A 12,647-nucleotide genomic window follows, 5' to 3' on the forward strand; every position below is an offset into this window, starting at 1 on the left:
TATGTTTAGTTAGTAACCAAAAGAAGGCACTTTTAATCTGTTTTTACCCATATGAAGAACACATATTGATAGATAGACTCGAGTATATTGTCTCTTGTTGATGTTAAGAAGGCCAAGAATATATTTAGCAATAGATGTTTAGCATTTTAACTTATATAATTTATATCTTTTAAGGATAAACATCTATAAAAGCTTATACCACCTAGGCGTGGTGGCACGTGCTTGTAATCCCAGCATTCGGAAGGCAGAGACCAGAGGATCGCGGTTTGTGGACAGCTTCAGCTACTGAGCGAGGCCCTTGACAACTCAGTGAGACCTTGTTTCAAAAAGAAAAAAAAAAAGACTATAAAATGAGGACTGGGGGTGTAGCTCAGAGGTAGAATGCCCCTGAGTTTCATACAGCATTGCTAATTTTTAATTACCTAATTTACCAATTTTAATAGCTGTTTTAAATTATTTGTGAAAAACAAGATGTTGAAGAAGCAGTGTTAGTATTTTAAGCCATCTTTCCTGTAAAGGAAAAAACCTAAACAATAAATGGTCATTATACTTTAGACAGCTAACAAAAATAGACAGATACCATCCCAATTGACAAGTATCCTGAAAAATAGTCATGTTAATACTTTTAATAATTTTAATTTTACTCTTATTTTTATAAAAATTCAAAATAACTTATTTTTTTAAGAATCTAGATCACATGAACTGGAAGGTATTTGGATCCATTTTTTGTTATTGTTGTTAATTTTTGTGTACTCATTTCATTGAAAGCCATTTAAATTTTTTTTAATTAATTTATATTTTTGGTGGTACTGGGGTTCCTGGAAGCCCTTCTACCTCTGGGCTACACTCCCAGACCTATTTTATATTTTTATTTGGAAACAGGGTCTCTTAAGCCAGCACGGCTGGCCTCAAACCTGCGCGATCCTCCTGTCTCCACCTCCCAAGCGCAGGGATGACAAGCGTGCACCACCACACCCGGCTGAAAGCCAATTTTTGATACGATAGACAGGCAACACACACATAAAAACATACAGTAAGATAGAAAACAAATATGTTATAGTTGTAATTTGTCAGGCATCTTATCCTTGTTGACAGGGTGATAAATATTGTGACCTGTTTAAGGTTCTAGATTTTAAAATACAACCTATTACAGATATTATTCCTGTGCCAGTAAACATCAGACTAAAAGATGGACACAAATATGAGAGCCTAGACAGCAAAGGATGTCTGAGGCAGAGTCCACCAGTCAAGGCTGACACTAAGTCAAATGATTTATATGGCCCCTATTGCCTTGAGGAAGATTGTACATCACACACCGCTGCTTACTTTTTAGGGAGAAAACCTCAAATATTTAATTTTTTAAAATTATTTTTAGAACAAGTAATTATTTTTTAATTTATATTTGGGCCAACCTTGATAACAAAAACTAGTTTACTCCTCATTTTTTAAGTTTTTTGAAAAAAATTTTAAAGTCTACAATATTTATTTCTCATTATATTTTAAAAAGCCAAACATTATTTTGACCAAGGGTAATAATTATGTTTCTGCTAACAGGCATATCTAATTCTGAGCTTCCAGGAGGTGTTGTACTGAGCAATGTGATTATCCTTTGCTCGCTGGAAATATCCTCCGTAGTTAGATTGTGGCCCGGGAGTGGCCTATCTTCCTGCTTCCTGAAAGTAGATTTCCCTGATTATCAAATTTAGAGCGGCATTGCTAGGCCCAATATTTTCCCTTTGTACAACAAGGGCATGTTTCAGGAGGCTGAGGAGCAGTGGTAACATTAACCCTCAAGTTAAAATTAGTACAGTGATTTTGGGAATGTTCGTACTTTTTATAACACTGAATTTTGGAACCTGTATGTTGTTTAAGGACTTTACCCGGGGATGCAGTAAAAACAGATTGCTTAGGTTGTCTGGTTCTAACTGTCTGAGCTACCTGAGTATAATCATACAAAAATTTACTTTTCACAGAAGAAAGGCATTTTAAATATCCCGAGTTGCATCGTCAAAGGCCAATTGCTTAATAAAAATGTCAGCAGCTTGAGCACGAGTGACCTTGTCACCTGACCCTCTTTTGTCGATCAATCAAGAAAATCTATAAAAGGTTTTAAGCAGGCCTTAACGAAAGCCCAGACAGAGAAAACAGCAACAGGCACCTTTATCTGCTGTCTAAGCAAAGCAGAGTTATTTTGTATATGAGACAAATTATTTCCCATTTGTCATCTGACCATGAAAAAATTACCCTTCCAAGCTGGTCAAGACTGTGGCAACTGAAGCCGAAACTGTAATGTCTTCTGTCCCATGCTGGACGCCACTGGTAGTGGACTCAGCTTGTTTTGTAGTCTTACCACAGAAAGCTTCTGTTGACTAGAAGTCTCTCACATGCAAGTCTCTTGCATGAAATAACTCCAAGTCAGATATGACAATTTAGAGAAGTTATTACTAAATTTAGTATTTGATATTTGGGTGGCTGGTGAGGGGGTCAGTGCACATCTTTTCTCCTGCAGCCAGTGCTTTTCTTTTATAGAATGTTTAAATAATGTATCGTAAAAGATGATTAAGCACAGAAGCCAGCAAACCATCACGGGTTTTACGATAAGGAAAGACAGTGCTGCCTGCAGTCATGGGACAAGCCCGGAGGAGGGAAGAGTTAAAAATTACTGGTAGATGGAGAGGACGTCAGACTCTACACTATTATCAGTTCCGTCAAGTTCGTTGGAATGTGTCCACTTAAGGACAGATTCCACCCAGCCAGTACTGAGTACACAACCGAATTGGTCCAAGGTGTTAATCTCAGTGTGTGGGCCTAGATGGCTCCTAACACCTGCCCAGCTGGAAAAAATGAAATGGTTTAAGATAGGAAGGAAGATGGCGTATAGGAGGTTCAACCCTTTTAGGATTGAAGTGCCCGTCAAGCAACTAAATTGGCGGATGAGCAGAGAGTGGGCATGTAAACGAACCTCTCCAGGGATGGGGGGAGCCTCACATCATCTGTACTGCTGGCCTTCCCCTCTCCCCTGCCAGGCCGCCTGACCTCAGGTGCCCCAGGGGGTGCTCCGGCCTCTGCAGCACCCTGGGCCCTCAACATACCGCCCTCATCACGATGCTTTGGTGGATAAATGTCATCTTAGCTTGAGGGCCTTCAGCAGAGCCCCAGAGACAAAAATTCCGAATTGCACCATCAAGCAATGCCTGTGATTGAATTGCTTGGTAGCACCATTGTCTACCATTCCCGTTAGTAACCTGGAATGACATTATCATGGCCCTACCAAGTCCCCCTCCACCTGTGTCACCCCTCTGGGGATGTACTCTGGGTTGCTTCTTCCTGGAGGAGGTGGTACTGCTGACTACTGAAGCCCTTCTCCAAACACAATATATAGACTACGTAACCCCTTCTCCAAACATGGCAACTTGATTTCAGCGGGACACCATGCATGGTCTGCCAGGGGAGGGCCAAGGGCCAGGCTAGCGTGCCCAGGTAGCGATGTTGTAGGCTGGTCCTGCTGAGAACCGTGCTGTGCTGGCAGCTGTCCACAGTCTCAGAGCATAAACTGGACATGTGCCTTTGTTGTATTGCACATTGAGACATCAGGCTGGTACCTGCCACGTCGCTGGGAGATGCAAATATGTTGAGCAGTGGTCAGAACCTGGCCTCTGTGCAGGCTTTAGATGGCCAGTGCTTGGGAGGCTGAAAGGGTCATCGAGGGGAGAGGCAGAACTCCCTAGAGAGTGAGCAGTGTGACACCTCACATCCCCAGCCCTAGAAAGGGACCTGGGAGAGACCCGAATCTGTACCTACACGATCCTGGTGCCTGCACCCCACCGTCTACAAGCCTCCTGCTCTGTACTTACCCTAGAACCAGAATGGTGGGCTAGCAGGGAGTTTCTGCAGCTGTGGAGCTAGAGCGTGAGGTGGTGCTACTGTGTACCAGCTGGCAACCAGTAGCCGGTTTTCAGCTCAGGGCTAATGGGACTTCTGTCATCGCCTTCTTTTTTTGTTTTTTGAAAGCCACCCAGCCCCACTGCGGTATCCACGGGACTGAGCATGGTCGGGCTCCTGTGAAAGTCTTTCTGCAGGCCTCCAGCTGTGGACGGGTCTGAAGTGCTTTCCCTGAGACCTGCCCTCCCTCTCCTGCAGTGCAGAGGCCACCTCTGCATTCTGGAAGGAAACTGGCCATTGTCTGACCCGAGCAGACATGTGGGCATCTGTCAAGGCCACTTGCCTGACGCAGCACAGGACGCCTCATAAGCAGCCCTGGGTCTTCATCCATTCTAACGCACTTGTCCCAATCACAGGTGTGGGAATGCGCCTTTGGACCACCTCCCTCTGAACAGAATCACCACCATGAGGAAGAGGTTCAGGTCAGTGCGCTTTCTAATGTGTATTTGGGGCTGTGCTGGCAGGTAGCCTAAACTTCCTAAGCAGAGGAGTAGCCCAACTAGAAGAGGGTCTGAGGGTGGGGACAGGAGACCCTGCCAGCTAGGGGCTGAGGTGTGAGTGGGGAGTTGGTGGGATTTGGAACTGTCAGACCATGTTGGAGGAGGGGAAAGTTGGTGGTGAGAAGTCAAGATTCAAAGCCACAAAGACAAACAGGGAGCCCAGGAGCTCGGATGCCAGAGCAGTCCTGGTCAGCCTTCCTCGCCCCTGTGATGGAAACAGTGCCACAAGTGCTCTCTCTTTAGGAATGGCCTTGGCCCCGTGAAGGAGGGAGAAGCCCAGTATGCCGTGGTCCACTGCACTGGATACATCAAGGCCTGGCCACCGGCGGGTAAGCAGAGCTGTGGGGGTGTTCCCAGGGAACTGGATGCTGTGTGCTTCTGACCTGGATCCTGTTAGGAGTGTATGGTTAGAGGAGGAGGGACAAGCTTATCTTCCTTTGTAGTTAGAACAATGATCTCTGCCATTGGAAAAAGTCCTGCTACCTGAAACAGACCGAAAAGAGCTAATTCTGGAAAGGTGATCGGAACCTTGGCTACTCCGCTCTAGGTTCTGTTACTCAGAGCCCTTTGTAAAGCCAGAGGGGAAATTAAAATGATAGTTGTATCCAGTTCATCAGAGAAATGCAAATCAAAATCACACTCACGCCAGACGAGGTGGCACATGCTTGTATTCCCCACGCTTGGGAGGCGGAGACAGGAGGATCGCACAGGTTCGAAGCCAGCCTCACTGGCTTAAGAGACTCTGTTTCCAAATAAAAATATAAAATAGGTCTGGGAGTATAGCCTGGAAGAGAAGGGTTCCCAGGAACCCCAGTATCACCAAAAAAAAAAAAAAAAAAACCACTCACGAGGATGATTAAAGTAAGACAGGTAAGCATGCCTGTGAGGTGTCGGAGAGGATGTGCCACCATTGGAGTCCTCCCAATGATGGTGAGAATGTAAACTAGTGTGGCTTTTGCACAAACATTCTGGCAGTTTCTCAGAGTGGGAACTGAGCCACCGTATGACTCAGCAATTTCATTCCTACATGTCAGCCCCAAAGGGCTGAAAATCTATGTCTTCAGAGGAATGTGTACAGAAATGTTTATAGCAGCATCACTTAGAACAACCCAGAAATGGAGCGACTTGAGTGTCCTCTGACCAATGAATAGATAACCAAAATGTGGCCCACCCCACACGAGAGAAGCCAGAGAGCAGCAACACAGGGAAGTAATGGGTGATGGATTCTGAAAACCTTGTACTGAGTGATGGTGGCCGGACACAAGGCCCACGTGTTATATGGTTTCATCGGTATAAAATTTCCAGAGCAGGAACAGCCATCAAGCCATCAGGCAGAAAGTATCTTTTGTTTTCCAGGTGCTACAGGAAGGGAAGACAGGGGAAATCTGAGCACAGTGAGGTTTTGAGGGAGTAATAAGAATTTTCTAAAATTAGGTGTGATGATAGTTGAACAACTCTAAATATACCACAACTGCCGAATTTTACACTTTAAGATGATAATTTTATGTCTTATGCATTGTATCTCAAAAGAAAAAAACTTGTTCTGTTGCTGGGGCTCAAGCCCAGGACATAACAAATCCTAAACGCACACTACCACTGAGCTACACCCCTGGCCCAATAAACTTGTTCTTAAATAAAAGAGCATATTTAGTGTCTAACCACTGTGTATGAATATGGCCCAGAATATGGGCTATCTTGCTGAATGTGGGTGTGAGCTTGAGAATGTGGTGTACCCTGCTGTTGTTGGAGGAGTAATCCTATAAATGTCAGTTGCCTGGAGTTCTCTGATGACACTATTAAGGGCACCTACATCCATATTATTTTTTTTCTGCTTAATATATCAATTACTGAAAGAGAAGTGTCGAAATTATGATAGTGTTTTGTCTATTTTTCCTTGTAGTTCTATAAGTTTCTGTCTCACATAGTCTTTTTCGCTGACTGAAACACAAATTTCATTTCTGTGGTAGACTATTATCTTGAGAACTTTTTCATGGGTACGTTATATATAATATTAGGGTTTGTTGTGCCATATTCATACATGCACATAACATATTTTAGTCAACTTCATTCCTCAGTACCGACTCTTTTCCTCCCTTCCTACCTCTCCTGATCTGCTTCTCTTAACCTGCTGGTCTCCCTTTTATTTTCATGATAAGATCCCCACCTTTTTTGCCCTTTTTCCTCTCTAGTTTCCACATACAAGAAAAAATGTGCGTCCCTTGGTTTTCAGAGTCTGGCTGATCTCCTCACTTACATTGATGTTCTATTTTCTTGCTAACGGCGTGCTTCTGTTGTTCTTTATGGCTGAGAAAAACTCCTTATGCACTTATCTGTCGGTGGACACCTAGGTTGGTCCCATCCTTTGGCTCTTGTGAATTGTGCTTCTATAAACATGGGTATGCAGATAGCACTCTGGTTTTCTGACTTCAGTTCTTTTGGAAAGATACGGAGGAAGAGTGTAGCCTAGTCATAAGGTGGTTCCACGCCTAGTCTTCTGAGGAACCTCCACAGTGGTTATACTGATGTGCTATACTCTGCTTTTCGGTTCATTTATGTTGTCCTCTTGGAGGATTTCCCCGTCACGTAACACCCCTCTTCATCCCTGCATTTTCCCTTGCTCTCAGTTCTACTTTGCTTGAAATTTCCTTCAGCTTTCTTTTGATCAGTGTTACCTAACTGTGTCTCTGTATTTAAAGTGGATTTCAAGGCCGGGCGTGGTGGCGCACGCTTGTAATCCCCGCGCTTGGGAGGCAGAGACAGGAGGATCGCGCAGGTTCGAAGCCAGCTGCGCGCGCTGGCTTAGGAGACCCTGTTTCCAAATAAAAATGTAAAAATAGGTCTGGGAGTATAGCCCGGAGGTAGAAGGGCTCCCAGGAACCCCAGTACCACCAAAATAAAATAAATAAATAAATAAATAAATAAATAAATAAATAAAGTGGATTTCTAAGCCGGGCGTGGTGGTGCACGCTTGTAATCCCAGCATTTGGGAGGCTGAGACAGGAGGACTGTGGTTTACAGACAGCCTCAGTTTATTAGGCCCTTTGCAACTCAGTGAAACACTGTTTCAAATTAAAGAGTAAAAAAATAGGGCTGGGGGTGTCACTTGGAGATAGAATGCCCCTGGGTTTTATCCCCAGTACTGCTAAATAAATGAATGAATGAATGAATAAATAAATAAATAAATAATAAATTAAATGGGTTTCTTATAAATTACATATAGTGGAATCTAATTTGTTATCCACTTTGGCAGACTGTGTTGGTCTGGGTTTTGATTGAGCTTAGACCACGTCTAACATGGCTGTTTGTGTAGATTGATTAGAGTTCTGTGGTTTTTTAATTTATTGTACTTCTCTTTCGTCTTTATTATTTATTTATTATTTATTTTATTTTATTTTTTGCAGTACTGGGGATAGAACCCAGGGACATTCTACCTTCGAGCTACAACCCCAGCCCTATTTTTTATTCTTTATTTTGAAACAGGGTCTCATTGAGTTGCAGAAGGCCTAAGTAGCTGAGGCTGTCCACAAACCACGATTCTCCTATCTCCGCCTCTCAAATGCTGGGATTATAAGCATGTGTCACCACGCCTGGCCCTTTGTCATTATTATTATTATTATTATTATTATTATTATTATTATTATTATTTTGCCTTCTCAGGTTTTTATTAAGCATTTATATGCTACTATTTTCTTTCCTCTCTTAGTGTGAATTATATTTCTTTCAAGTGTTATAGTGTTTGTCCTAAGTTTGCAGCATACATTTTCAACTAATAAAATCCATATTCAGATAACATACACTTCACTGTGGCATGGGCCCTGTTAAGGAGAGCTCCTCCTCCTTCCCAGCTGGCAGTGTGGCCCTCACTCATCCCCTGCCCCTGTGCTGTCAATACCCAGGGTTCTATTGCTATTACCACTTTGAACTGATACCTGTTAAATCCATTAAGCATAATAAAAAAATTTCTTTTAGCATCATCTACTCATTTTTGGACATTCTCCTTCCCTTCTTCATGTAGATCTGAGTTTCTGATGTATAGCATTTCCTTCTTGAAGAACTCATTTTAATGTTTCTTATAGGACAGCTCTACTTATTATAAATACTCTAGTTTTTGTTCTTGATAGAAAGTCTTTATTTCTCTTTCACTTTTGAAGGATTCTGTGTTGGCACAAAATTCTGTGTTTTTTCTCACTGCCTTACTTTCTTCCAGCAATGTTAATATTTCAGTCTATTCCCTTCCTGTTAGTGTGGTTTCTTATGAGACGTCAACATAATCCTTATCCTTGTTCTCTTAATGTAGTGTGAGACCACTCTTCCTGGCTCTTTCAAGATTTTCTCCTTATGTTTGGGTTTCTTTTTTCTGTTTGAGCATGATATGCCTAAGTGTAGTTTTTTGGTTTTGTTTTTTTTTAATGTTGGTTGCTGTTCTTTGAGCTTCCTGGATCTGTGAGTTGGTGTCTGACATTAATTTGGGAAAATTCTTGGACATTTTTTCTCCAGATATTTTTTTCTATCCTAATCTCTTTTTTCCTTTGAGTGTTCTAGTTATGCATTTAATCAGACCTTTTGGAATTATACAGGGTCAAAGCCACTCCTTTCTCTCTTTCTTTTTATCTTTGCATTTTAGTTTGGGAAGACTTAAAAAATGACGTATCTTCAAGTTGACTGATTCTTTGGTTATGTTCAAGCTGCTGATGAGTTTGTCAAAGGCATTCTTCATTTCTGCAGCATTTTTTTTTAGCATGTTCTCTCATTCGTTCTTAGCATCCCTGTCTCTGCTTACATTGTGCATTAGTTCTTGCCTATCATCTGCTTTTCCCATTGAAGCTCATAACTTACTACTCGTGGTTATTTTAAATGCCCTATTTGGTCATTTCAATCTGCGTCACATCAAACCTGGTTCTGATGCCCACTGCATCTCTTTAGACTGCAGTTCCTTGCCTTTAGTGTGACTTATAATTTTTTTGTGGAAGGCCAAACATAATATCAGGTAATAAGAACAAGGGTAAGTAGGTTTTGTACTAACCTTGCTGAAAGTTGGGCTATTTTTTTTTGAAACATGTCAAATTTATTTTGAACCAAATTAAGCAATAGATACCCAACCACTTCATTATGAGGTGTTATATACAATGGGGCATCTTACAAGGTAGAAAAATAAATATGAGAAAATTTACCCAGAATAGGTGGTGACATCACATATTTGAGTTACAACCAGGTGTTAATTTAAGCGTTAATTTTCAGCATTATGGTATTTGTATATATTTGGGTAAACACCAAGTCTGATGTTTGGTATGGTATATGAATTACTGGATTTGGGCTGTAATATTTCAGGTGTTACCATCTCAACCATCTCCAGAGAAGCAATTATGCTCTCCGAAAACTCATCTTTGGGTATGAACATAATATCTAACAATGCAAAAATGCTAAGAAGCAGCCACGCATGGTGGCACACACTTGTAATCCCAGCATTTGGGAAGCTGAGACAGGAGGATCGCAGTTTGCGGGCAGTTTCAGCTACTGAGTGAGGCCTTTTGCAACTCAGTGAGACCCTGTTTCAAAATAAGGAATAAAAAATAGGGCTGGGGGTGTTGCTCAGAAGTAAAATGCCACTGGATTCCACACCCAGTACCGGAAAAAAAAATACTAAGAAGCTACATCAATGTTATTGTTAACACTGACTTTGTAAAATCAATTGAAGTTGGGTTATTTTATGTTTGCTGTAGCTACAGGTACCAGGGGCTATGAATTGCTCCCATTTTCTCATTTTCTCCCCTGGTCCCTTTTGGTTACCTCAAGCATTCCTTTTTAAATAAGTGTCTCTGCCTTGTAGCTCCTCAGCTGTGACCCACTGATATTACATGAACGCCCTGCTAGCCAGGTGATTAGTGTGCTGGCGGGGATCGCTCTGCAGTCTAGGATTGCAATTCAGTCTTTGAGTACCCATGGGCCTTAGCAAGCATGTACTTAGCAAGTTCCTGTCCTGGAACTGGGGGTGGATGAGGCTCTAGTGACCTTCACCTTGGAGAACAGGCTTTGTTATACACAGTGCTCTGGGTGTATATTACAGAGGTTGATTTCCTCTGAGCCACACCCCCAGATATTTTTACTTTTTATTTTGAAACAGGGTCTTTGCATTTTTGAGGGTCTTGGTAAGTTACCAAGACTGGCCTCAAACCTGCAACCCTCCTGTCTCAGCCTCCCAAGTACTGGGATTACAGGCGTGCACCACCATGCCCAGCTGCACTCTCCTAATCCTTGTAGTCATAATGCACAAAATGGACAACATTCCATATGCTGAAGATGAAAACAGGCATAAACCAGAGGACTAATCAGATGTAGAGAGTGTAAGACAGTTCATGCTGAAGAGGTAGGTGATCATTAAAGCCATAAACCCCTGTCTACCTCCAGGACAGCAGGATGAGGAGGGCCGATTTAGCATTATTCCTCTTACCTATCAAATGGAAAGAATTAGAAAAGACAAAATGTAGGGAAGGTTTATGTGCTCCTATTAAGAATATAAAATAGTTCAAGCCAAGCATGGTGGCCCTTATCTGTAATTCCAATATTGGGGAGGCTGAGACAGGAAGATTGCAGGTTCCAGGTCAGCCTTAGAAACTTAGCAAGGCCCTCCACAAACTGGTGAGACCTTATTTGAAAATCAAAAGTAGCCGGGTGTGATGGCACACTCTTGTAATCCAAGCGCTTGGGAGGCTGAGACAGGAGGATCACACAGGTTCGAAGGCAGCCTCAGCTACTTAGTGAGGCTCTCAGCAATTTAGTGAGACCCTGTTTCCAAATAAAATATAAAATAGGTTTGAGAGCATAGCCCGGAGGCAGAAGAGCCCCTGGGTTCCATCTTCAGTACCAAAATAAAATAAAATAAAATAAAATAGGGCTGGGGGTGTAGCTCACAGGTAGAATGCACCTGGATTTAATCCCCAGACAGATACCAGACACATACACACACACACACACACACACACACACACACACACACACTAATAATAATAATTTTTTTAAAAATAAAATGGTTCTGCTGGGCATGGTGGAGTACGCTTGTAATCCCCGCGCTTGGGAGGTGGAGACAGGAAGATTGGGCAGGTTCGAAGCCAGCCACACTGGCTTAAGAGACCGTATCTAAAAAAAAAAAAAAAGTATAAAATAGGTCTGGGAGTGTAGCCCAGAGATAGAAGGGCCTCCAGGAACCCCAGTACCACCAAAATAAATAAATAAATAAATAAATAAAATGGTTCAGAAGACCTTCAGTAAAATAATTTGGCAGTGTGTATTAAATGCCTTAAAGTACACATTTCTTAAGATATAAGAATTACACTTCTAAGAATTTATTCTAAGAAACTAATCAGATATGTATATGTGTTATGCATTTAAGCATCTTCTGTAATTACTGTAATGGTGAGGAAACTGTTCCAGTGAGGTGTAGCCGCGGAGGAAACAGACAGTTTGGGAGGGCTAGAGACAGTCACCTGGCCTGGGCGCTGTGTCTGGATGAGGCCCGGGCACTCTTGCCTTGCTTTAAGGGCCTGGGTTGGGAGCGCAGGAGAAGCATGCAGCTCTTTTAAAGATTGACCGGTGCCTTGTAAATTAGCAACACTGCCTCTGCTTGCGCATGAGCTCAGTTGCTGGAATTATAAACGGTGACTTGGTTGGGAATATAAGGACTTCCGGCAACCAACCCAAGTTGCTATTCATAGCTCAGGCTGACCTTGAAACCCTGCAAAGGTAAGCATCAAAGCAGAGCTCTGTGGGCAGAGTCTTAACAGCCCTGGGAGGGCCTGTGTGGAGGCCTGGGCTGACTGGCTCTGCGTTCTTTGGCCTCTCACCCCCCTGCAAGCCACAGCATCATGTGGATTCTGATAAGCCCAAAGCCCTTTCTGCCAAATGGTAGCCTCTTCATCTGACTCACAGCATTGCACACTGCAAAGTGTCATTCAGAGTGCTTGAGCATGACCAAAGAGAGAGGTCCCATCCATTCCTCCTGGGTGCATCCTGTTGGATACATGGCCCACTGCACCTCCAGGGCTGTGTTCAGAGCCACAGGGCCCTGGATTCTGTAGGCATGAGTCCCCTCTTCCCAACCCACCACCTCACGTTTCAGACTCATTTAGCTACAAGCAGAGTCATTCCTAAACAGAAGCTTCCTTCTCCAGCCGTATCACATGGCATCCAGGGAGACTATCTGCCGAACTG

General features: G+C 42.8%; 1 protein-coding gene across 3 annotated transcripts in view; it reads left to right on the forward strand.

The window, feature by feature from the left end:
• Nucleotides 1–12,647, forward strand: part of ARNT2 (aryl hydrocarbon receptor nuclear translocator 2) — a gene marked incomplete at both ends in the record, with an annotated part of 125,867 nt that overhangs the window by 83,353 nt on the left and 29,867 nt on the right. For all 3 annotated transcript variants that reach the window (XM_080692058.1, XM_080692059.1, XM_080692060.1), the window contains 2 exons: nt 4,299–4,364; nt 4,686–4,771. In XM_080692058.1, coding sequence (XP_080548184.1) covers nt 4,299–4,364; nt 4,686–4,771 — 152 coding nt within the window. The remainder of the gene's footprint in view (nt 1–4,298; nt 4,365–4,685; nt 4,772–12,647) is intronic.

Source organism: Muscardinus avellanarius (assembly GCF_963383645.1).
Source record: "Muscardinus avellanarius genome assembly, chromosome: 3".
Taxonomy (NCBI): Eukaryota; Metazoa; Chordata; class Mammalia; order Rodentia; family Gliridae; genus Muscardinus; species Muscardinus avellanarius.